The 25127-nt window shown below is 42.5% G+C and overlaps 1 protein-coding gene across 1 annotated transcript in view; it reads right to left on the bottom strand.

Moving 5' to 3' along the window:
• The window catches only part of Htt (huntingtin), a 140664-nt gene that overhangs the window by 103344 nt on the left and 12193 nt on the right, over positions 1-25127 (bottom strand). Inside the window, exons 2-6 of the mRNA XM_059275738.1 lie at positions 18212-18295; positions 13196-13316; positions 7021-7080; positions 6343-6422; positions 2766-2904 (exon numbers count right to left, since the gene is read on the bottom strand). Of these exons, the coding sequence (XP_059131721.1) occupies positions 2766-2904; positions 6343-6422; positions 7021-7080; positions 13196-13316; positions 18212-18295 (484 nt within the window). The remainder of the gene's footprint in view (positions 1-2765; positions 2905-6342; positions 6423-7020; positions 7081-13195; positions 13317-18211; positions 18296-25127) is intronic.

The following is a 25127-nucleotide window of genomic DNA, read 5'->3' as shown; positions in this document are numbered from 1 at the left end:
CAGTGTACCATGCACAACCTTCTAACAAATCAGAGATAAAATGTTCTTAGTAACCTCCAAAATAAGCGCATACCGTTCTTCCTGACCCCTCCTCTTTCTTCTTCCATTTACTTAACCTTGTTTCTTGTTTCTCTTGTCTTTCTTTCATTTGCCTATCGGCCTCCTTTATCTTATTCACTTACTATTTCCACACTTAGCCTAAATAACTGATAACTTCAAAGCACATTCCATACTAGCCCTGCCATTTTCAGTTTCATAGCCAATGGTGATATGCTAGTGGCTACAATTGATTGTAAGTGTGCCTCTCTCTATATGGTTTGATGCTGCTGATACGACATACAAGAAACAGAAGTAATATCCAAACCAATGGATGTGCTAACAGCAACAAACACACACACATAGGAATTGTGAAAAGGGGGACTCAGCTTTACTCCTTCCTGTGGACCCTCTTAGCCTTCCCTTCTAGCCCATCCCCATTCCTTTTGTCAGCTATTTACCTAGAAACACTTTCTACCCAAACCCCCAGTGGCCACATAGGGAGGGCTGGGATTCAAGTAGGTACCATTCACTCTCCTTCTTCCTGTCTTCTATTACCATCTCTTCTGCTTCACCCCAACCCTGTGGCAGCCTGTCTGCAGGTGCCCTTCTTACTCCAACTCCATTCTATGGAGACTCCACCTCTTGGTACAGACCCAGGGTCCCCCCAGCCCTTTTGTCCCCATCTCTGCAGTTAAAGTCTTTGTCCTACTGCAGCCTACTTGTAGGAGTCCCTCCTCCCACCACACAGCCAACTCCTCAGGATCCTGCTTCTTGGTGTGGACAGGATCCTCCAGTCCTGTATGACAAAACAAAGATTTCATTCTCCCGAGGAAAAAAGGATCTGCATACCAAAGGCATTTTTAGGAATGCTAAATCCCACCGCTTCCTGCTCACCCTTTGGAGGATGTTGGTGTACAGATTCCACACAATGGGAGCAAACCTAGACAGAGAGAAGAGCAGCAGCCAGGAAGAGGAGAGCAGCAAAGGAGCCTCCAGGATGACAGAATTGACAAGGTCATGAATCACTGGCCACATTGAGCAGGGCTAGAGAATATCAGGGGGCGGTCACTGACAGGAACTAGACCCAAGAAACTATCTAATGGGTAAGAGAAATAGCACTTGTGTTTGAGAGGTCAGAAACAGCTAATAATTATCAGGTTTAGAAAACAAAAAGGTATACAAAGAATATAATCATACATAAGCAACCATTACTATTGACTTGGGCATGATAAAGCACATAGTGAATGCAGATAGGACTACTGTAAAAAGATAGAAGGGTTAGAGCCAAGTTCATCACTTACATAGTTAAAAAATAAACATAAAATTTAAAAATCCAAATCCAGCAAAATAAGCATTACTTCTGACACAGGAAAGAATGGTACTCTGTTTCTAGGGCCCAGCAATAACACCTGGGCAGCAGAATGAACACATCTTTTACATGTCAAAGGTTCATGAAGGAGGTAGTAACTACTCTATTAAAAAAGAAAAGGAAGTGTCACCTTACTCAAACAGCATCTATATCATGGAAAGATCCAGAACCAACTACTATGTGTATCTGTCTCTGGACTCTGACAGCAGTTATCACAGAGACCCCGAGAGTATTACACAGTGCTCATTCCTGCAACCATTCAGGAGCTTCCACCACTCCAAGAAGGGAGGGAAACAGTGGCAGCGGTAGCAGCTCCCCCAACAAGCAGGTAAGTTTAGTTGTGCTAAACTCCTTAGACACATCATCTCCCTGCCTCATTCCAAACTCCAGGAAATCACCTTTTTAAACATCACATGGGTATTAACAGGAAACCACTGTAGCTCAGAGGAAAAAAAAAATGTGAGGTTAAATAATTACAAACCCAGCTCTGAAGGGGGCAAACACAGGAGAGTCACTTGGGCTTGACAGCGTCTAGCCTAGCCAAGAAAAAGCAAGTCCCAGGTTCAGGGAGAGACTTAACCTCAAAAAGAATAGGCAGAGAGTGACAGAGAGGGACACCTAGCACCTTCTCCTGGTCTCCATGCACACACAGGCTCATGCAGCCACACACACATGCACATACACTTACATAAAATAAATACTCTACCTTAAAAAAAATTAAAAAGATAGTAACTGGAGAGATGGTTCAGGGGTTAAGAGCACTGGCTGCTCTTCCAGAGGAGCCAGGTTCTATATGCAGCACCCACATGGTAGCTCACAATCACCTATAACTTTAATTCCAGGGTACCCAACACCCTCTCCCAGTTTCTGAGAACACTAGGCATGTACATGGTACACAGACAAAACACCTATACACATAAAATAAATAATTTAAAAATAAATCATTTTTTAAAAAGATAAAAACAATGCCAAGAAGCTTGCAACCCACAGACTGTGCAATAAAGTCTTGCTTTCTGGGCACTACAAACAAAAGGAGGGCCTGCTGGCTTTACAGCATCTATACCTACAAGGCCAACCAGCTCTTCTTCAGTCTGTCCTGTGTAGTCTCTTTCCTCAGCTAGCCCAAATGGTCAATCCAGTGCACCAAAACCCATCCACTCTGGGAAAATGCCTTTGAATTTGCATCTATAAACTATCTCCCTTGACTCTTTACCCCACAACAGGAAAGGAGAAGTGAAAAGAAGGCCTTGAGATGCCTCTAAGTGAAGCCAACATGACTCCAGAAGCAATCTCAAATGACTGTCCCCCAAGAGGCCCTCAGCCCCATAAGACTCATTCCTAGAGGCAGCAACCATACCTTAATTTCATTGTCATTTGCAAAGTTTCCAAAAGAAGCCATAATTTTGGGAACAGCTGCAGCCAAGGTCTCCTGAACTGACTCCTCAGGTCTCTTGCTTGTTCGGGTCAGGCACGGAAGAAGGTTCACCAGGTAAGGCCTGCATGTGCAAGAGGAACATTCATCATTCTCAGGTTTCCTGCGTTAAGAAACATATGCTTATGGTTCCCTGTTAGGGAAAACCCAGTTTTATCAGTAAATTGGTCCTCAATGGAGACCACAAACACAGGAGGCATAAATGCTGATGAAGTTCAACTGTCCTTCATCTCTCCCATAGGTTACGAAGGACATTAAGAAGTTAGGTTTAAGGGCAAGCAAGTTGGCTTAGTGGGTAAAGGCACCTGCTGGCAAGTCTGAAGACCCAAGTTTTCCCTGGGATCCACATAAAAGGAGGAGAGAATCGACTCTTGTAGGTTGTACACTAACCTCACCCATATGGCATGGCACACACACAGACACACAGATAAATAAAATATAATTTAAAACGTTGGGCTTAAATATTATTTGCAGCAAATTATAATTGTTAAAATGTATTTTAAATAGAAAACAACAGATTAAAGAAAAAACTAGTTTAAAAACACAAACGGGAGAGAACAAAGGAGAGCTTATGCAGCAAGGGCAGGAGATGAGTTTGATTACCAGCATCCACAAAAAAGCCAGACACAGTGGTGCTCACTGCTACTTCCTGCACTAGGGAGGCAAAAACAAGTGAATCCCTGAGGTTAATGGTCGTCTAGCCTAGCCTCATCAGCAGATCCCAGAACAATGACTCTCAAAAACAAGCTGGACAGCTCCTGAGGAACACTACCTCGGAGCTCTCTACATACAGGCACTGGCACAAACCCTGAAACAATAACATTTTAATAACAAAATAAAATGCAGACATCATTTTACTGAAAAAGTAGTGTTAAAAACTACTGTGGGCTGGGTGGTGGTGATACACACCTTTAATCCCAGCACTCTGGAGGCAGAGGCAAGAGGATCTCTGTGAGTTTGAGGCCAGCCTGGTCTACAGAACAAGTTCCAGGACAGCCAGAGCTGTTAAATAGAGAAACCCTGTCTTGAAAAACCAAAACAAACCCCAACTTAGGATAGCTGTTTCCTCCACACTTGATAAGACCATCATTACCATGAGACAGAGCAGCTGTGGTGACTTACAGGGAGAACTTGGAGCAACAGGCATGAGAGAGAGAACTACAGAGCAGCTGCCTAGGTCTCTGGCAATGGAGCTATTACCATTCCCTTTTGGAGAAGAGAAGAAAGGTCATAAGGCCCTCAAGATTCTAATCACCACTCCTTTGTGCCACAGGTATACATAACCTTAGAGGTACTAAGGTGTGTAAAAAGCAAACTGATTGGAGGTGAGATGTCAATGGCATAGCTGCCTATGAGTTGTCTATGCTCTTGTACATAGCCAAATAAACACATTAATTTGGCAAGCTGGACTTAATGAGACTTTTCTTTGTAAGCCAGCTCCTTTTGATTAGAAATCAATACAAGTTTCTTTTATGCTCCCCAGGAAAGCTGCACAGTCTATAGGGGGAAAAAGTGTTCAAATTAAATGAGGCCTTCAAACAACAACCCAGTCCTTAGAGAGAAAAACATGTATAGAGTAGGAAGACCGAGAAAAAAGAGGCATGGCTGATATTGGGGTGCCTGTTAAAAGGCCCTCTTACGTAGCAGGCAGGCCTACAGATAGTACAGCCATTTGATGAGCCAAACATCTGTGACATCTTGAAATATATTAGGCAAAAAGGCTAGAGAGCCTGCATAAGGAGATGACAGTTTTTCTGAGACATGAATCCATCATGAAGAAAATAAAATGATTTGTTTGGAGAACTAACATCAGACCATGAGTCAATATAACATGTCTGAGGTGATAAGCCATAGAGGGTTAGTTAGCAGAGGATGGACTGTCCCTTGCCTTGAGAAGTCTAGACTATCTGAACAGCACTAGGGAATAATTAAAAGGGTTTAAGGAAGGGAATGACAGGACAGTCACACTTTTGAACAGTCCTTTGCTGTGTTGTAAACCTAGGATGTATTGCCTCAAAAATATTACAATTTTCAAAGTAAGGGCACTTGAGCTGGAAATGTGGCTTGATGGTAACGTGCACACTTAAGCATGCCTGAGACCTATTCTCAGCACCAAAGCCAACACAAAAATAAATATATAAGCACAGTAAAAAGAAAGGTTCTATAAAAAGAAAATTTTATGGCCACATAAAATTCTTACTGAAACTCAACCTCAACTGAACACATCATTATTCCCTGTAAATGTGAAGATTTAGAGCACTCTACCAGTTTCTGATGGATAGAGCCAAGGGTCTTTGGGACATGGGCAGTAAATTTGGCCAGCTTAAGAGAAAAAGAAGGAACTAATAAAACTATAGCCCTGTTTTGTTATTCAAGCCAATAAGCCAGATGGGTGGGCTGAGTATGTGACTCAGTGGTAGAGCAACTGCCTAGCATGCCTGAAGCCCTGGATTCAATACCTAGCACCATGGGGGTCACATGATATCAACAAGTTAAAATTTTATGCACAGTTCAACATTCACAGTAGTTCATACTACACTGTGGTAGCTTGAATGTAATTGGCCCCTATCAGCTCATAGGGAATGGTACTATTAGGGGGTATGGCCTTGTTGAAGTAGATGTGGCCTTGTTGGAGGAAGTGTGTCACTGTGGGGATGGGCTTTGAGGTCTCACATATGCTCAAACCACGCCCAGTGTCTCAGTTCACTTCCTGTTGCCTTCAGATCAAAATGTAGAATTCGCCAGGCGCATGCCTTTAATCCCAGCACTTCGGAGGCAGAGCCAGGCGGATCTATGTGAGTTTGAGGCCAGCCTGGTCTACAGAGCAAGATCCAGGACAGGCACCAAAACTACACAGAGAAACCTTGTCTCAAACAAACAAACAAACAAACAAACAAACAAACAAACAAACAAAACATGTAGAATTCTCAGCTCCTTCTCCAGAACCATGTCTGGCTACACACCACCATGTCCCACCATGATGCTAATGGACTAAATCTCTGAACTATAAACCACACCAATTAAATGTTTTCCTTTATAAGAGTTGCTGTGGTCATGGTGTCTCTTCACAGCAATAGAAACCCTAACTAAGACATACAAATGTTTATTTTTCAATAACTGCTATACTTGCTGCAGCTGAGATCAGTTTCAATTTTCAATGATTTAGCAAGTATCTTTAACCAATACATCATGAGAATCCAGCAGAGAATGGATGGTAAGACCATGTTACTCTGAGGAACACATCCCATAAGTCTCTTGAGGAATGATGGGACAAAAAAGAAGCACATTAATAGAGTATATGCAAATACTCCTGATAAAGAGGGTGTTAGGAAAGAAATATAAGAAAGAAATACTGACAGCAACCAGAAGAGGCAAGAATAGGCAACCTCGAGTAGACAAGAATGATCTCTGAAGGGTGGACATCTGCACTGGACATACAAGGCTGGCAGAACTAGCTATCTACCAAAACAAATCTTAAGAAGAATACAGAGCTACAACTTACCTGCATTTTTGAGGTCGAACCAGGTGAGCCAGCTCAGCAAACCTCCACAGCGCTGCACGCAAACTTCGAGGAGCACCATTCTGAGTGGGGTTTACAAGTGATGTGTTACATTTAAGAGTCACAAGCACTTTCTACAGCTGGGTTTACTGTATTGGAGCTGTTTGCATCCTCTTTTGGAGTTATTAAACATACACTTTCACTGTTAATTTTCAGAGAAAGCCCAATTAAATGTGTAAAGTAGCCGGTAACTACTTCAAGATTTTTGAGGTCCAGAGGGGCTTCACTTAGAAAAATATAGTTATTTAAAAAAGAAAGTTGCCAGGGGCTGAAGAGATAGCTCAGGGGTTAAGAGCACTTGCTGCTCTTACAGAGGACCTCAATGGGCACATCACACACGTGGTGCAGAGATATACATGCAGGAAAAACTCATCCCCAAAAATAAAATAAATAAATCTTTTTTAAAACATTGAGTTGATGCTTTAAATTTCCATTTCATCTAACAAACACGAGGTTTTTAAAGAAAACTGAAGTCTGCTCCACCAAATGACTGAAGTCAGCTCCACCAAATGGCATTTCCTTCTAACAGTTTTGCTTAATAATTTGCAAGATAAAAATCTCATACTGTACTCAACAGTGAAAACAGTATGATCTTTTCAATAATACAGAGCAAAGACCCACCTTTTTAATTTCCTTATAGAGTTCTAGCTGTAGCCTTGGAAGATTAGAATCCATCAATGCCTGTAAATAGATACAAGAGATTTGTTATAGAAGATACATACATTCTACCCATACTTATAAATAAAGCTAAATGGCAACCAAAATTTCAATTTTTAAGGAAAAGTAACATAACAGCAACTAAATACAAAGCTGTTTGTTAGGAAAAAATTAAATGTACACAGAAATTCTAAATTCAGGTCTTTACTAGGATAAAAACAGCAGAAGGAAAAAGTTTAACATTTATGATAATCAAATACTATATAACATCAAATTAAGATTAACCCTAAACTCCCATAGTAAACATTCAGTCTTCACTAGTTCACCTGGATAACTCAAGTAACCTCTAAGTAAGAAGGGTATGGGCTCTGTACTTGTGGGATCTGAGCCCCTTTGTCTAGCAGGGAACATGTGAATCTCCAAAATGGCAAGGACAGTCACAGCCTCACTCCCTGATTCACCCCAGGTCTCAGTGTCAGTGAGGAAGTCTACCAGTCCTCACAGCTCTTTTCCTGACCTTCCCTGCTCACTTCTGGGCTAAGTCAGAAATAAGGTCTACGTGTCCAACTTCAAGGCACAGTCAAGGCTAATGGCACAGAGTCCACAAAAGAGAAGGGCTCCCTACTCTTGTCCCTAGAACTTGCTCTTCTAAACTGGCATGTCAAAACTGTGGAGAGAGAGGAGGTGACCCAGCTCTCCTGTTCAGACCCATGCAGCGCCCGCTATCTAGAGACCAAGAAGAGCTGGTTAGCTCCAACTGTCAACCTGACACAACCTAGGACTACCTGGACACAGTCTCAATGGACACTGTCTAGACCAGGTGGGCCTGTGGGCTATTCGTGAGGGACTGTCTCGATTGCCTTAATTGAAGTGGGATGGCCCAGGCTGAAAATGAGCAGCACCATCGCCTGGGTCTGGATCCTGGACTAACTAAGAGTAGAAAAAGTTAGCTGAGGATTAGCACATATACATGCACTGTCTCTCTGCCTTGATTGCGGCTGTTTCAACTTCACTGTAACGATGGGCTGTGACCTCAAGTTCTGAGTCAAATCCATCCTCCCTTCAGGATATTTTACCACCCAATGAGCTTGAAAGGCACACTCTGGAAAACTGATTCAGGAGTGAAACATTCCACCAACTTTTTTTTTTGGTTTTTTTGAGACAGGGTTTCTCTCTGTAGCTTTGGAGTTTGTCTTGGAACTCACTCTGTAGCCCAGGCTGGCCTCGAACTCACAGAGATCTGCCTGTCTCTCTCTCTCTCCCAAGTGCTGGGATTAAAGGCATGTGGGCACCATCACCTGGCCTCCACCAACTTTTAAAAAAAAAAATTAATTTTATGTGTGCTTGAGTATATGTATATGTACAGTGTGTGTACAGGAGCATGCAGAGGTCAGAAGGCACAAGATCCCCTGAAACTTGGGTTACAAGTGGTTGTGAGCCACCTCATGGTGAACTCAGGCCTTCTGCAAAAGCAGTAACCTCTGTGAAGCAATGAACCATCTCTCTGGCCCCACCAGCAAATTTTAAATCCTGATTCTGCTGCTACAGTTTGAACAAAAGAAGCAAATCAAGCTGACAAACATATTAAAAGACTACTTTTCAAATAAAAAAGTACATCAAAGCCTGTTTTAGCTACATAAATGTTTTGTCAACCAAAACCTACCTCATTCTGTAGCAGAGATAACCAAAGCTCAAGTCTACTAAGGGCAGAACATGGCTCTTCCCTGGGGCCCTCATCACAGCTTCCTCTCCCACAACCCTCAGCCTGCCTCCACACATGGCTGACAAACAAACCCCACAGCCCAACCACCTACCTCATAGCTTGCCACCTATCCTAGCTCATGCCCTCCCCTCAGCTGAGGTCCCTCTTTCCACTCCCTAACAGGACTGGCTTCCACACAAAGCCAATGATCTACAAGGAGCCCTCATTTTCTACCAAGACACAAACCACTTGAACTGACCCTCAAGGCACCCGACTCTCCACAGTATGAGAAGGACCCACTCTGATTTCTGAGCCAAACTCCAGGCAGGAGGTACAGTGGGAAGGTCTTTCCTGCTTCAGGATACCACCTCCACCTCCCCAGGTAGAAATGACCTCCTCCTTGCTGCCATGCACTTTATGCCATGCACTCTACCACCCAAAACTATATATAAATCACTTGAGGGCAGGAACACCACCTGGCTGTCAGACTTCAATGTATTTCCAACACAAAAGACAGGTAATGCTTGCCCATTTTGTGGGCTAGAAACTGGTCTTTATGATACACACATAGCAATTCTTACAAGAAGTCAACAGTCCTGGATTGACCATTTCTATATTCCTACCCATTCCCTGCTCCTGGCCTGAAGCCATCCCATTCTCCCACTTTGCCTTGCCTTTGCTCTGCCACAGTAAACATACCTAGCTGGATCCTGGTCCACCCTACCTGCTTACCCTGCGGACTGTAGCAGCTGAAGAGGCAGAAACATGAAAGAGGCTGAAAGCAGAAGGGAAAGAAAGAATGAGAGACTGGCTTGACTTACATTCGGGGCTATGCTATTCAAAGCTGGAATCTACACCATCAGAGATAGAAACCACAAAGAAACAGAAAGGAAGCAGAGATGAGCAGCCAAAGATCCAGAACATGAAGCTGCAACCTAGAGCTATGGTCTGTGGCCTCAAACATGCACTAAGCCATCATGACCAGCAGTAGCTTTAATAAAAAGCCACCACAGAAGACAGGTTTGAGCCAGGCAGTGGTGGTGCACGCCTTTAATCCCAGCACTCAGGAGGTAGAAGCAGGTGGATCTCTGAGTTTGAGGCCAGCCTGGTCTACAGAGTGAGTTTCAGGACAACCAGAGCTACATAGAGAAACATTACCCCGAAAATCCAAAACAGAAAAAGACGACGAGGAGACAGGTTTGAAAGGGAATGATGCTTGCAGGTGAAATAACTAGGATCTGGGCAATTTAGAGTCACACTGTTCTCTTTGTCCTTTTTAATGTCCACCTACCAACCAAGGCAACTGTATTATCTCTTTGGTTTTTTGCTTCTGAAGACGAAAGATCAAGAAATGTCAAAGAAAGCCCGACCTGATCCTGAATAATGAAAGCAAGGGTGTCTGGGACTGGAGAAGAAAGAACTGAAATAGGACATATGAGACCCACGTGAGGGTCACCAATGTACCAAGTGTGTAAAACAGGTGAAACCAATCCAGCCATTAGGCCAACATGGGAGATGAGACACAAATACAGGCACTGCACTGGCTGGGATTTTGTCATTTTGACACAATTTAGAATTCTCCAGGAGGAAGAACCTCATTTGAGTAAAATGTCTCCATCAGATTGCCTGGAGGCAAGTCTGAAGGGAATTTCCTTGATTAATGATCAATGTAGAATTGGCACTACTCACTGTAGGCAGTGCCACCCCTGCGCAGGTGATGCTGGGTTGTATGAGGAGCAAGCCAGTAAGTACCGGTCCTCTATGGACCCTGCTTGAGTTCCTGTGCTAGCTTTCCTTCATAATGGACTAGAAGCTATAAGATGAAAGAAAACCTTTCAACGCTAAGTTGCTTATGGTCATGGTGTTTTATCACACCAAAATAAAGCAAACTACGGCTGGTCGGTGGTGGCACGTACCTTTGATCCCAGTGCTCGGGAGGCAGAGGCAGGCGGAGCTCTGTGAGTTCCAGGACAGCCAGGACTACACAGAGAAACCCTGTCATGAAAAAAACAAAAAAGAAAGAAAGGAAGGGAGGAAGGAAAGAAGGAAGGAAGGATGGAAGGAAGGGAAAGAGGGGAGGAGGGAGGGAGGGAGGGAGAGAGGGAGAGAGGGAGGGAGGGAGGGAGGAAAAAACAAAGAAACAAACAAGCAAACAAAGAAACAAATGAAGCAAGCAAACAAAGATAGACACTATGTGCAGATGCTGGGATGGGACAAGAGCAATTTCCCAAAGGCTGCCCCACCCCAATCATTCCTCAACCTCAAAGAGATACCTGGAAACCTGAGTACCAGAGAAGTCAGCTCTGACCACAGAGTAGGCTAACCAAAAGACTATGGCCTGGTCATATGGAAAGAATTCCTTAGGAAAGGGGATCCATGGATCCATTAACAGAAAGTAGAAAGCAACAATGAAATGACATGTCATGCCTTGTACCTGGGCAAGAGTGAGAATTCCACTACTAACAGGAATGTGTCTCACCATACAAACACATCAACATGCTCACATATGAACCATAAAGACAAATTCCACTTTATAACTGAGGACACTTAGGTCCCCGGAAATGAAGACACTCCCATCAAGTTGTTCAGTTACTCAGTGGCAGGAATCACTCTGCCCGGAGCAGAGGAATCGAGACAAGAACTGCAGCAGGCCATCTGAAACAAGTTCCTCGGCAGACAAGTCATCCTGAGGAAGGCTAGACTCGTGAAGGAAAGGAGAGTAACTGCATGGCCAGTATCAAATATGGTGCTTTAACAAGAAAGACACAGGGAAGGAACTGAAAGAGCTGTTCTGCTTTAACAGGGAGGAAAAGAACCATTGTTAGGTGAGTTCTGGTTCACCCAAACTAGGATTATAAGGAAAACAGCCTTCAAGGAGAGAAAAGAGACGATGCCTCTCAATTTCAGGACTGAGACCCTACCCAGGAGGAGGAAGAGTGGTAGGGGGGGATGTGAAGGCCTAAAGAAAAGATCCTTGCACAGGACAATGAGGTTCACATTCTCCTGCTGTGGGATGTTCTGAATGTCACATGTGTTGCTCTGATTGGTTAATAAATAAAACACTGATTGGCCAGCAGCCAGGCAAGAGGAAGTATAGGCGGGACAAGGAGGAGAAGAATTCTGGGAAGTAGAAGGCTGAGTCAGGGAGACACTGCCAGCCGCCGCCATGACAAGCAACATGTAAAGATGCCAGTAAGCCACGAGCCACGTGGCAAGTTATAGATTTATAGAAATGGATTAATTTAAGATATAAGAACAGTTAGCAAGAAGCCTGCCATGGCCATACAGTTTGTATGCAATATAAGTCTCTGTGTTTACTTGGTTGGGTCTGAGCGGCTGTGGGACTGGCAGGTGAAAGAGATTTGTCCCGACTGTGGGCCAGGCAGGAAAACTCTAGCTACATTCTCCTTAGCCATCCTTCACAAACAGTTTAGGAAGAAGTGTTGAGAACTCTGTCACAGAGCCTACCCCATGGCAGTCAACTTGAGGTAGAAGGGATACTTTGAACTAGTTGTTCAAAAGCCTCATTCATAAACTCAAGGGCAATATGAAAGGAGGCAACCAGAACAGGCATGAGACTCCTAAGAGGAGTATGTCAGAATGGTAAAAACAATTTTACAAAACATTATGAATGGGAACAGAAATCAGGCATGGTGGTTCACACACTTAACCCCAGCATTCAGAGTGCAGAAGCAGTTAGATCTCTATGAGCTCAAGGTCAGCCTGATCTACATGAGTTCCTGGCTACTCAAGGCTATATAGTGAGACCCTATCTCAAAAAAAAAAAAAAAAAAAAAAAAGGCAAACAGAAACTAATGAGGGCAGGGAAGGAGGACTTCCATCCTGTGTCATAGCGGCAAACGGAACAAAGGAACCGAGTGTAGCTGCAGGGATCTGCACTAAGTATCAGGAAGCAATGACACAGTGAGATGGGTGCCTGGCCTCTCCTCACCTCTCTGGCATGGCCACTGAGTGCCTAGAGCTTCCTGGCTTCGGTATCATGTCTGGTCCCTCTTTCTCCCCATTTAGGTCTTGCTACCAACAAGTAGTATTGTCTTACCTCTGTTAGGAAAGAAGGAATGCCAGACTTCACTTGCCCATCTTTGCTCTTCTAGTGCTTTGGGGTTCTCCAAGCAATGCCCAAACAAAAGTGGGGCCCACAGAGACATTCCTCTTAAGAAACAGGCAACCAATGGTCACACAGATGCCCTTAATAACTAACCTATGCACTATAAGGTGCAAAAGAAACAGTTCTTGCTGATAGAACACATTTCGTTGCTCATGGGCAAATACCCCAGGCCCTCCAAGTCCCATGTTCCAAATGGAAGATATGTAGATATCCTGAGGATAGTTCATTCAAAGCAAGAGAATGCTCATTGAAAGCTTGTTCTCTTAACCTGCAACAATCACAGACGCACACATCCACAGGGTTCTTACTTTGATGACTTTGTTGAGGCACTCATCAGCTACCATCCTGACATCTGACTCTGCATCGTCACTGCACAGCAGAAACAGCTCCATAGCAATGCCCAAGAGTTTCTGAAATTCTGGAGAATTTCTAAGTAAAAAAGAGAGAGATTGTCACAGGCATGAGGGGGTTAGGAGACCTGATGGCAAAATGCAATGAGGGATCTAAATGAAATTTTGGTACAAGAAAGAACATCACATTAAAACTTAAGAATATCTGCATAAAGGTGGACTGCAGGGAACAGCATATTGATACTAATTGCCTTTTCTCTTTAAGATTTCATGTAAACACCTTTAAAAGGTACTGTCTAGGATACTCAAATCCTAGGTAGCGATGTGCTTTGTAAAAAGGTTGCTTTTACTGTTAGAGAGCATCCTTGAAGCCTTGAAAAACCAGTAAGCCAAGACATCTCCTCTATTTCCTTTTAATCACACTTTCAAGGTGCTTCAAGGTGCAACCCCATTTCACTAGACTCCGTAGCCACAAGGCTTTTATATTGGCAGAAACATAATACTGGTGTCACAAAAACTGGAATCTGGGTACTATATGTGAACTATTTTTAGTAAGTTTAGTTGAGAGCACTTGTTTGATATGTCATGATCCAACAAGCTAAGCCCAGCCATAAGGAGAGGCTGGTGGACCATGTGGGCAGAACTCTGAAGTACCTCAAACCTGTAACACAAGGCATATTCTGGAAGTGATCCTGGTGACAAAGGAACAGGGTATGCTATTCCTAAAACATCAAAAGCAGACTCTTGTCTCAGGATCTTAATCTAAAGGACTGTTAATCTACAGTCTCATTCTTTCACTTCTAAGCAGAAACTCCTAGCACATGCCTTTAATTCCAGCACCAGGGAGGCAGAGGCAAGGGGATCTCTGTGAGTTCTAGGCCAGCTGGAGCTACACAATGAGACTCTGTCTCAAAAGAAGTGAAAGACATCCATAAACCTAAGAGGAAGAAAAAGGTATCAGCAATTCTCAACACAAACAGAGCAAGAAGTAAGACATGGCACTCAGCAAATATCGTAGACCTTACACGCACACTCACACTCATAACATACACAAAATCAATCAATGTAATAAAAAAATAAAGAAGTTAAGGACTATGTTGTATAGCAAGCACTTTAAGAATCAGGAAATTCTGAAGGAATGCTTATTAAGACTCAGGAAGTGGCTGGGCATGGTGGCACATGCCTTTAATCCCAGTACTCAGGAGAGAGAAGTAGGAGGTCTCTGTGAGTTCAAGATCAGCCTGGTCTACATAGCAAGTCGAACTACCAGGACTACATAAAGAGACCTGTCTCAAACAAACAAACAAACAAAAAATTAAAAACAAAACAAACAAACAAAAAGACTCAGGAAGTAAGCAACTCACAAGTCTCAGGAAGTTCCTGAAACTTACCAGATTCATAATGACCCTCTGTTCCTGAATGTGCTGGCTAGTTTTATGTCAGCTTAACACAAGCTATAATCAATCATTTGAGAAGAGGGAACTTCAATTGAGAAAATGCCCCAATCAGTTTGGTCGATAGCACATTTTGATTAATGACTGATGTGGGAGGGCCTAGTTTGTTGTGGGTGGTGCCACTCTTGGGCTGGTCAAGTTCTGCGTGCTATAAGAAAGCAGGAAGAGCAAACCATGAAAGTAAGTCAGTAAGCAGCACTCCTCCATGGCCTCTGTTTCAGTTCTTGATGTGACTTCCCTCAGTGATGGACTGTGATCTGGAAGTATAAGCTGAAATAAACCACTCCCTCCCCAAACTCCTTTTCATCAGTGTTTTATCACAGCAATAGAAACCCTGAAAAAGACACTAGGGTTATAAAGCAGTAAGGACTGTTGAGGGGAGGGAGACTCCTGAAATGTTGAGGTCTGTGTTGTACAGACAGCTCCAGGTTTCCAGCTTTAGTGAGCTGTCATCCATGCCTACGGTGAGCTTTTGGTGATGCATTGCCTTTTGAGTTGTCCACGTTCCAGTAAGTTACCACTATAAGTAACCCTTATACATTCACTGAGTCACCAAGTTGGATTTTAGTGGTATCAGTACTTTGATCTGTTAATACTTCCCTATGGGTTGAACGAACATTTACTCACATCTCCCCCAAGAACAGTGTCACAGAACAGGTTGTAACATGCATGGTTACAATGACAGACATTTTTCCTGGGGACAGCATGCCTTACAGATGGCATTTCCCTGGATTCTGGCAGGCATTTCCTATGAGGAGTTGGCTGTCGCCTTATTTTAGTTTAGGCTCAGATTTTCTCCTGTCTTGTTTCTACTTGCCATACCCTCAACCTTTTGCTTCTTAAACACACAAAATAGTTACACTGTTTTAATGGTTCTGTGTGCTAACCTACTTTAATTTCTGGGTCAATGTCGACTAACTGTTCTTACTACAAACTGTAACTTCCTATGCTTCTTTGCATTTCTGGTTGATTTTTGTTGTGGTCAGATTTTGGTTTTAAGCCAGGGTCTCTGTCTCTATCGTGGCCCCATGTGTCTTACCTCTGACAAAAATTCTGATGATGTTGTTTGCCAACTTATAAGGTGACAACGTTCTATTTTGTTTCCCTGCTCCAGCTGCTATAGCAAAATCCAACAGACAAGATGGCTGAAAGCACTACACATGTCTCAGTTTTGGGAACTGGAGTCCATGCTAGTGCACAAATGGAGGACTAGGAGAGAAGAGCATAGAGGTGCCAGGCTTCCCTTTGCCATACCTTACCCTCTGAATATCTACACCCTGGCTTCCTTGTAGCAAGCCAGAAAACGTATTTTCTTGAGTTCCACAAACCACCCTAGAAAAGTAAAAGCTCCTGAACCTAAAGAGAAGGGTCAGACAAGTCTCATATTAGTCACTCAAAGGCTTCCCACAGCTGGCCTGCGACTGGTACCTGAAGAGTAGTTTAGGAGACAAAACTTTGTGGGTGTGGCATTAACCCCAAGAAGACAGAGTAAGCACTGAATTCACCTACTAAAACGCATAGTTGGTCTCAGTTACAGAATGGGGTTAAGCCTTCAACATATAGACTGGAATGGAAAATAAAACATTCAGTCCACAACTAATAAAGATGAACTTTTAATGTAGGGAACATGAAATAAGTACTGAGCCCAATCTGCACCCAATCCCTTTCTTTTTTTTTTTTTTTCTAAAAAAAAAAAAAGAGGTCATGCTTTTATAAAGCACAGGCTAGCCTATAACTCATGAACCTCCTGCCTCTGTCCAAGTAGCCCAGTCAAATTTCTTTCTTGAAATACTTGTTTTCTTTATCTATTTTCTTATTAAAATAATGGTCTTTTCTTTAATGATTCACAATACAGACTATTAAGCCTTTCATTTATACATTTCCAATGCCTTCCCGAAGTTGAATTTATTTTCTATTTTATTTAAGGTAGATTTTTATATTTACGCTCTATTCTAAAACCAGGTGTTTTCTGTCAACTTGACATAAGCTAAAGTCATCTGAGAGGAAGGAAACTCAATTAAGAAAATGCCTCCATAAAATGGGGCTACAGACAGGCAAGCCTGTAGGGCATTTTCTTAATTAGTGATTGATGGTAGAGGGTCTGGCCCATGGTGGTTAGAGACACCCCTGGGGTTGTGGTCCTGGCTTCCATAAAAAGCAGACTGTTCAAGCCATGCATAACAAACCAGTAAGTAGCACCTTCCATGGCCATTATATCAGCTCCTGCCTCCAGGTTCCTGCCCTGTTGAGTTCCTGTTGAGTTGCTGACTTCCATCAGTGATGGACTGTTACATGGACATGTAATCGAAAGCTGCTTTTGGTCATGGTGCTTTTGGTCATAGCAATAGAAACTGAGATATCAGGTCCATAATCCCAGCACTCAGAAGGTGGACTTGATCAGGAATTCAAGGTCATCCTTTGCTATATAGTGAGTTTGAGGTCATCCTGAGCTAAATGAGACTTTGTCTCAAAAATATAAAAAGTAGGGGGCTCAGTGGACAAGAGCATTTGCTGCTCTTGCAGAGGATCTAGGTTTGGTTCCCAACACCCACATAGCCAATTACAACCATCTTCAACTCCAGTTAAAGAGATTTTAGTGCCCTCTGACGGTCTCTGTGGGTGCCAGGCACAGAGGGAGCAAATATATAGTTGACAACACAACACTGACACACACAAAATAAAAAATAAAAAAAATCTTAAAAGAGTATAAATTAAATACCAAAACACCATTCAATTATATGGCTAAAATTCTCATACATAAGATGCCAAAAAGAAAACATTACCCATGACAGAGCCCTGATACCCTTACAACACAGCTAGAATTGTGGTGAAAGCACCCTTATTTTAAATAGATTTTTCTTGAAGCAGGGTTTTGCTATGTTGCCCAGGTTAAACTCAAATTCAAGATCCTCCTGTCTCAGCCTGCCAAGTCCCAGGATTACAAGTATGTACCACATCACACTTAGCCTAGACGAACTTTTTCAAGACAGCTAGAGGTACAAAGGATATGCTAATGCATTAAGAGTGAAAATACTAGTTTTGGGGTTTTTGTTTGTTTGGTTGGTTGGTTTTGATTTTTCAAGACCAGGTTTCTCTGGGTAGTCCTGGTTGTCCTGGAACTCACTATGTAGACTAGACTGTCCTGGAACTCATAGAGATCTACCTGCCTCTGCCTCCTGTATGCTGGGATTAAAGGCCTGTGTCACCACTATCCAGCGAACAGTTTTTATTTCTTTAGAAAGTTCCAAATACAATTACCTGAAAGACATCTTGAGAGAGAGAGAGAGAGAGAGAGAGAGAGAGAGAGAGAGAGAGAGAGAGAGAGAGAGAAGGAAAGAGGCTAAAGAGATGGCTCAGTGGTTAAAAGCACTGGCTGCTCTTCCAGAGGTCCTGAGTTTAATTCTCAGCAACCACATGGTAGCTCACAACCATCTATGAGATCTGGTGCCCTCTTCTGTCATACAGTCATGCAAATAGAACATTCATATACATAAATAAATAAATCATTAAAAAAAATTACCTGAGAGACTGTGCCACGATGTTTTCACATATTGTTAGACAATGACTCACACGGTCCTTCTTGGTGGCTGAGAGTTCCTTCTTTCTAAAATTCAAAAGGAAAGTAAATGAGTATGCACTGGTGACCACTTCATTTGTTTCTATATTTCATTCATTCCTAAGTACTTCTTGGCTACTACTACTGAATCACTAACTCCATGCTGAGAACGGGGTAGCATGAGGATAGGGAGAGATGATGACAGATGAGCTCCATCAAGGGCTTCCTAATGCACCACTCACACCAAAAACATCAGAGGCGTCAAAAAAGCATTATTTTCCCCATTATAGAGAAAAGAAGAAAATGAAGTGCCAACAGTCACGCAGGCAAGACAGACCTCGTGAAAGGTAAAGATGAGGAAGACTGTGCAGGGGTTCCCAGCACAGAAAGATCCAGAGCATGAGCATTATGTCAGTAAAGAATCTGTCAGTACCGGGGCCAGTGAATATGTCTCCTCCATCTCTTTCCTAAAAGGAATTTTTCCTGACAAGTTATGCTACAGAATGCTGACCACCCACCAAAATTTGCAAAGCTTGATCTTTGCCTTGACTTGCCAAAGATCACACAGGTAGGAAGAGCCAGAACTGGTTATCTAACTTTAAATATAACCTATATCTCACTAATCCACATTCAGTTCACATTTCCACCCATTTAATGACATCGAAATAAGAATGCATATTACAACCAATGGCATATTACAGATTAATTAGTAACCTCTTTTCTTTCTCAGTAGTAAGATTATGGAGACATGGATTACAATGAGTAAGATACTCAGTGAAACACAAAATATGATACTACTCTGTATCAATAATATAATAAATAAAATAAAATTTATAAATCCTGATCATGATGACCACAGCATTTATGGGTTAGTCAAATTTCACAGAACTGTACACTGAAAACATGTACCAAGCTGCCTCTGTTTTCAAACCTGATATGGTTAATTAAATATGGTCAGTATACAATATAGACCTCAGTGGCTAACTAGTCTACATCCACAAACAACTAGAAATAAAGCCTTAAAAAAAAAAAAAAAGCCAGGCAATGGGTGGTGGTGCACGCCTTTAATCCCAGCACTCGGGAGGCAGAGGCAGGCAGATCTCTGTGAGTTCGAGGCCAGCCTGGGCTACAGAGTGAGTTCCAGGAAAGGCACAAAGCTACACAGGGAAACTCTGTCTCGAAAAACAAAAAACAAACAAACAAACAAACAAAAAAAAAGGAAACAGAACAGCCAGGGCTACACAGAAACCCTGTTTCAAACAACAAAACCTGTCAGTAAGCAAAAGGAGATGAACAGCCTAGTCAAGAAGCCAGACTAAAGTGCTTCTCTCCACCTATCCTATAGCTTCAGGAGTCTTCAAAGTCAGCAAAATCAAAGTAAAGTAGACAGGAAAGATTTAAAGCATAGGATAACTAGAAACAAACCACAAGACCACTAGTTTTGGGGAGAGCTTAATTATAAGGAAATAAAAAAAAAACCTTACAAACAAATAATTTGCATTTGATTCCTAATGCAGCCCTCAAGCTTCTCTAAGTACATGCAACAACACAGGCTATTAAAATTGCACAAACCCACTGACAGCATATCTTCCGAAGGACAGTCAGGCAGATAGGAAAAAGCAAGGCAGACCCCAGGAAAGGTAAAGCCAAAGGTGAAGGAAATTGTGCTGTGTAATGTAGGCAAAACACTCATACACATAAAAAAAAAAAAAATTAAAAAATCTTTAAAAGGGTACAAACTAAATATCAACAACACATCATTCAATTATCCTTATGGCTAAAATTCTCAGATATAATGAACAAAAAGGGTTCCCACCACAAAAAATAGCCAAAGCCTGAGTGCTATGCCAGTAAAGAACCGATCAGCACTGGGGTAAGTGTGTCTTCTTCATCTCTTTCCTAAAAGGGACTTTTCCTGACAAGTCATGCTGCAGACTGCTGATCACCCACATAACTTGGTCCCAGAGATAGACTGGGAACATGAGTGACATACAGAATTACTATTGCATCTGTTTGTCCTAGCTATCTCCCTCCAATCAGAACAAACATGCCCAATACTCAGGTTTCAATTCTATAGATAAAGACAGTAAGAAGAGTGCAGAACAGCATGGAAACACATCTTGGGTCCCTATATGCCCTTCAGAAGCACAGGCTCCCCACATCTCCCATCCTCAAAAGAAGCTCACTGCAGCAATGCTAGAACTGAAATCTAGCCAACATCCTTCACTCAGCAAAAGACAAACAAAATGTGATAGCCAAACAATGGAAACTACTTAGCTAGAAAAAGGAACTAGCCATTGATAGTATACAGAGGCAAATCACAATGCACTACACTTGAGAAAAGGAATTAAGACTCCAAAGACTGACACACAGTGGTTCTATTTTTGAACATTCTGGAACCAATAAAACTGTAAGAATGAAAATATGACCAGTAATTTCCAAAGATGATAAGGTGACAGCAAAGAGGCATACGGAGCTCTGAGGAGTGACAAAACCACTCTAAATGCAGATTATGGGGCTAGCAAGATGGCTCAGACAGTAAAAATACTTGCCATATGAGCCTGAGGGCCTGAGTATGATCCCTAGAGCCCACAATAGAGAGAACTAATTCCCAAAGTTGTCCTCTGACCTCCACACATGTTCCTTTGTGTACAGGCATGCATGCATGCATGAATGCATACACACACACACACACACACACACACACACACACACACACACGCCTTATAATAATAATAAATTAAATTTATGAATCTTGATTATGTTAGTCACAGAAATTGGTGCATTAGTCAAATCCCACAGAATGTACACTAAAAGAACATATTTTCTCACATTATAAAGAAAATAGAATAAAATGTTTTCTTCTTTAAGCCACTTGTAGTAAAGCCTCTCTGCAGCAGCTTCGATTCTCCCTCCTTTAAGATAACCGTCAGGATACTTAGAGAACACCAACCACCTTAAGCATTTTAGAGAGCAAACTAAGACACCAACTCATTATCCTTTGATTTGCACAGGGAAATTCTGTCCCAGGCTTTAAATGAACGAAAGTCAGACAGACCTCAATGGGGCCATGTTACACTGGTGCCTACAAGGACTTCTTAGCCAAGCAGTGATAAAAAGAAGGCTGACCACACTGAACTCAATGGCCTCACAACCTAATGACAGTATAGAAACACTCATGATCTGAGAGTTTCAGTGACCTCAGATCGAAATAGAACCTCTAGGCCTAAAAGGCGGTGAGCCAAAAGGAGAAACTGACCAAATCCCTTTGCTCTGGGACAACTTTTGCAATTCCAATTGATGGGACTCAGCTAACTCAGGCATCATGGTAAACAGTTACTTTTGATGAGCCCACCATTATTAGTGGTCTCATCGAAAGACTGACATGATATTGGGGGTGGAGGTGGACTCCTAATCAAGGTGATTCTCAAGGTCCCTTCAGGTTGTGACGAGTTTATGAGGCACATATTGACAGAAGCGGCACATCAACATGCCAACTTTTCTGTAGTTACGAATTACTGTGTGGGGCTCCAACATGTATGTCACTTAGTAGAATCATGGATGGAGTGGTTACCAAAAAAGAGTTAAAGGAAAAAAAAAAAATCAGGCCTGAAAAGATGACTCAGTGGTTAAAACACTTGCTGTGCAAAGCAAAGGAGCCAGAATCCATTCAGATCCCCAGAACCCATTTAAATGCAAGGTGACAGTGACATCCACCTGTGATTCCAGCCTTGGAAGATGGAGATGGAGTCATTGGGAGTTAGCTGGCTATCAACACAAGTCTGAGTTTGACTCAGAGACCTGGTCTCAAAGAACAAAGTAGAAAAAATGATCAATGAAGGTTCCTGACATCAATCTCAGGCCTCCACACTCTGGAGCACACCTGTGCACACATGCATGCTCTACACAATCACCACACACATACACACATTTAAAAAATTTTAAAAAACAACAGCTTCACACCAATTGCATGTTTGATGAACTAGCTAGGCCTATGGAACATTTATTTCTTTGGAAAAGTTTTCTCCTGTGTTCATTCTCCTTCCCCCTCCCTCATGAGATAAACCCAAATGATAATGTGATCCACTTACTCAGTCAAGCTTATCGAATTATGACTTAAAGACGATACCTATCTTAACAATGAAATGAGAATTCATGATTCTGTTGTTCTCTCCAGTCTGAGGCACTGAAGGCCTTAGAGGAAGCCTTCTTATTTGCCAGTGGCCCTTCTCCAGGTCCTGCTGGTACTTCTTCAGGCAGTGCTCCTTAGATTATATCCCCAGAAATGAGGGGGGAGGGACCACATCCTATCTACATTACTGGCACTCAGCACCCACACCGTACAGCATTCTACAGAGCTTATCAAATAAATAAATGCCTGATGTGGGAGAATCCATTAAAGAAACTATCAGCACTAATTTCTTGAGTGAGTCTTTGGAGACTCAGAAGATAAACAATGATCCTAACTATACACTTAAGTTTCCAAACCAAGTGGTCAAAGAAAGGTAGAAATTATAAAGATTTATCCCAAACATCCTCAGCTCAAATTCTTTGGTCTGGTAAGAAAATAGCTTAAAGAGCCAGGAAGATGGCTCAGTGAATAAAAGTATCTATCCTGCAAGCCCAATGACCTAAATTTGATCCCTAAAACCATATTAAAAGCTAAATGCAGCAGTTCACATCTGTAATCTTAGCACTCCTAAGCAGAGCTAGGAGGCACAAATGGGGAATTACCTGGAAGGTCACAAGCCAATTAGCCTGACAGATGGGGAAGTGGAGAAGGACAAAGAGAAGGAGGAGGGGTAGAAAATAAGGCAGAAAGGAAATGACCAATGAGATGGCTAATCTTGGCTGACTACTTCTGGAATCAACTAAAACCCAAGCAGCTGGGCACATCTGTGAGGGACTTTCTTGACTGAATCACTGGAAGTGGGAAGACCCACCCTTAAATTGGGGCCACATCTTCTGGTGGCAGCCCACATAAAAGGACAGAGAAGGAGGAAGCTTTTGCCTTTTGCAAGCTTGTCCTCACTCTCCCTAGCAAGTTCATCTAACCTGTTGCTGAGGCATTCCTTCCCTGGTGTTAGAACCTACTCCTTCAGGACTCCAACACAGACTCAAGACCCACAGCTCTCTAGGAGTCTTCCAGGATTCCAGCACCAGCCTGGGACTGCTGAGCCATGCAGTCTGAACAACTGCTGTATGAGTGGCCTTTCTATCAGGAGATAAGTCATTGCTGGACCACCCAGACCACAGCTTGTAAACCACTCTAATAAATCTCTAAAAAAAAAGTGTGTGTGTGTGTGTGTGTGTGTGTGTGTGTGTGTGTAATGTTATACACACACACACACACACACACACACACACACACACACATACACAGTTAGAATGAGAATGGCCCCTATAGGCTCACATGTTTGAACTTTTGGTACTAATTAATGGACCTCTTCGGAAAGAATTAGGAATTATGGCCTTGTCAGAAGAGCTCTGTCACTGGGGGTGGGCTGTGAGGTTTGAAAAGCTCATACCAGGCCTAGTGTCTCTCTCTGCTTGCAAGCTGCTGATCAGATGTGAGTTCTCAGCTACTTCTCAGCACCATGCCTGCCTGCCTGACTCCACAATCCTGACATGATGATAACAGACTAACCCTCTAAAACTGTAAGCAAGCCCCCAATTAACTACTTCTTTTTATAAGTTCCCTTGGTCACGGTGTTTCATCACAGCAAGAAAACAGTAACTAAGACACATACACACACACACACACACACACACACACATACACACACACACACACACACACACACACACACACACACACACACCCTTTTCAGTCCTGTTCCCTGACTAATACAACCAAAGCAACCCTCCATAGTTGTCCTCTAACTTCCACAGGCAGCCTGTGCACACATTCGCACTTGCATGCAAAGATCACTTGTTCAGATTCTTGTTACCACGATGTTACTGTCAAAAACAGAGTAGGCTATAACAGTCAACCAAATCAACAAGACAAATCTCAAGTTTCCTCTTTTTACCTTGTCCTGAACCATGTTCCAGCAAACTAAACCCCTTTCAGGAAAAAGGTAACCTTCTTACATCTGCTAGTTCCATAATCATAAAATTCTGCTACTATATAAAGTCTGAAATAGTTGCTAGTCTGACTTAAAATTCAAGCAACAGTTATTAAGTATCTGCTTTGTGTGAAAAGCAAGCCATGTACTTGCCATCACATAGTGATACTGTTCTGTGTTTCTTATATCCCCTATGCATGTGTACTCTGACACACTGTACATTCTAAGAGCAGCACAACTCTTCTATTAGAGTCAACCTCTCTGTCTGCCAGTTTAGAAGTGCAGGCCAGAACATCCGAGGCCTTATAAAAAGTATCTCCTCTTAGCACACTCGAATGAGATTTGGAAGGCACCCTTAGAACAGAGAGGAGTACACTAGCCAGGAATATCAGAAAGTTAAAATCCTTCTGGTACACTCTGCAGGTCAGAAGCCAGGACCTCTAGTAGAGACTTAAGTCAATTTGAACAAGATCCCAATATTATAATTTGGCAACATTCAAGACTGAGGAAGGAGAATCAGGGATTGGAGAAGAACCTGGGATATACAAAACAAAACCTTGCCTCAAAACAACAAATCAATCTGACCTCAGGCTACCTTTCAATCTCATTCCCCACCAATATTCCCCCAACCTTTGGGAACACTGACCCTTTAAACGTTAGTTTAAAAGAGATGAAATGGTAAAGCTTGCAGTTTTTTGGGACATACATCTTCCAGCTGAGTTCTGTAAAGTGCCCCCTCAATCCCGCTCTCCCCTCCCCTCTCTCCCAGGCTGGCCTGGACCTCACTCTGTACCCCCTCCAGATGAGAAGTC

Source organism: Peromyscus eremicus, chromosome 10, assembly GCF_949786415.1.
Source record: "Peromyscus eremicus chromosome 10, PerEre_H2_v1, whole genome shotgun sequence".
NCBI lineage: Eukaryota > Metazoa > Chordata > Mammalia > Rodentia > Cricetidae > Peromyscus > Peromyscus eremicus.
This window is presented reverse-complemented; position numbering and strand designations above follow the sequence as displayed.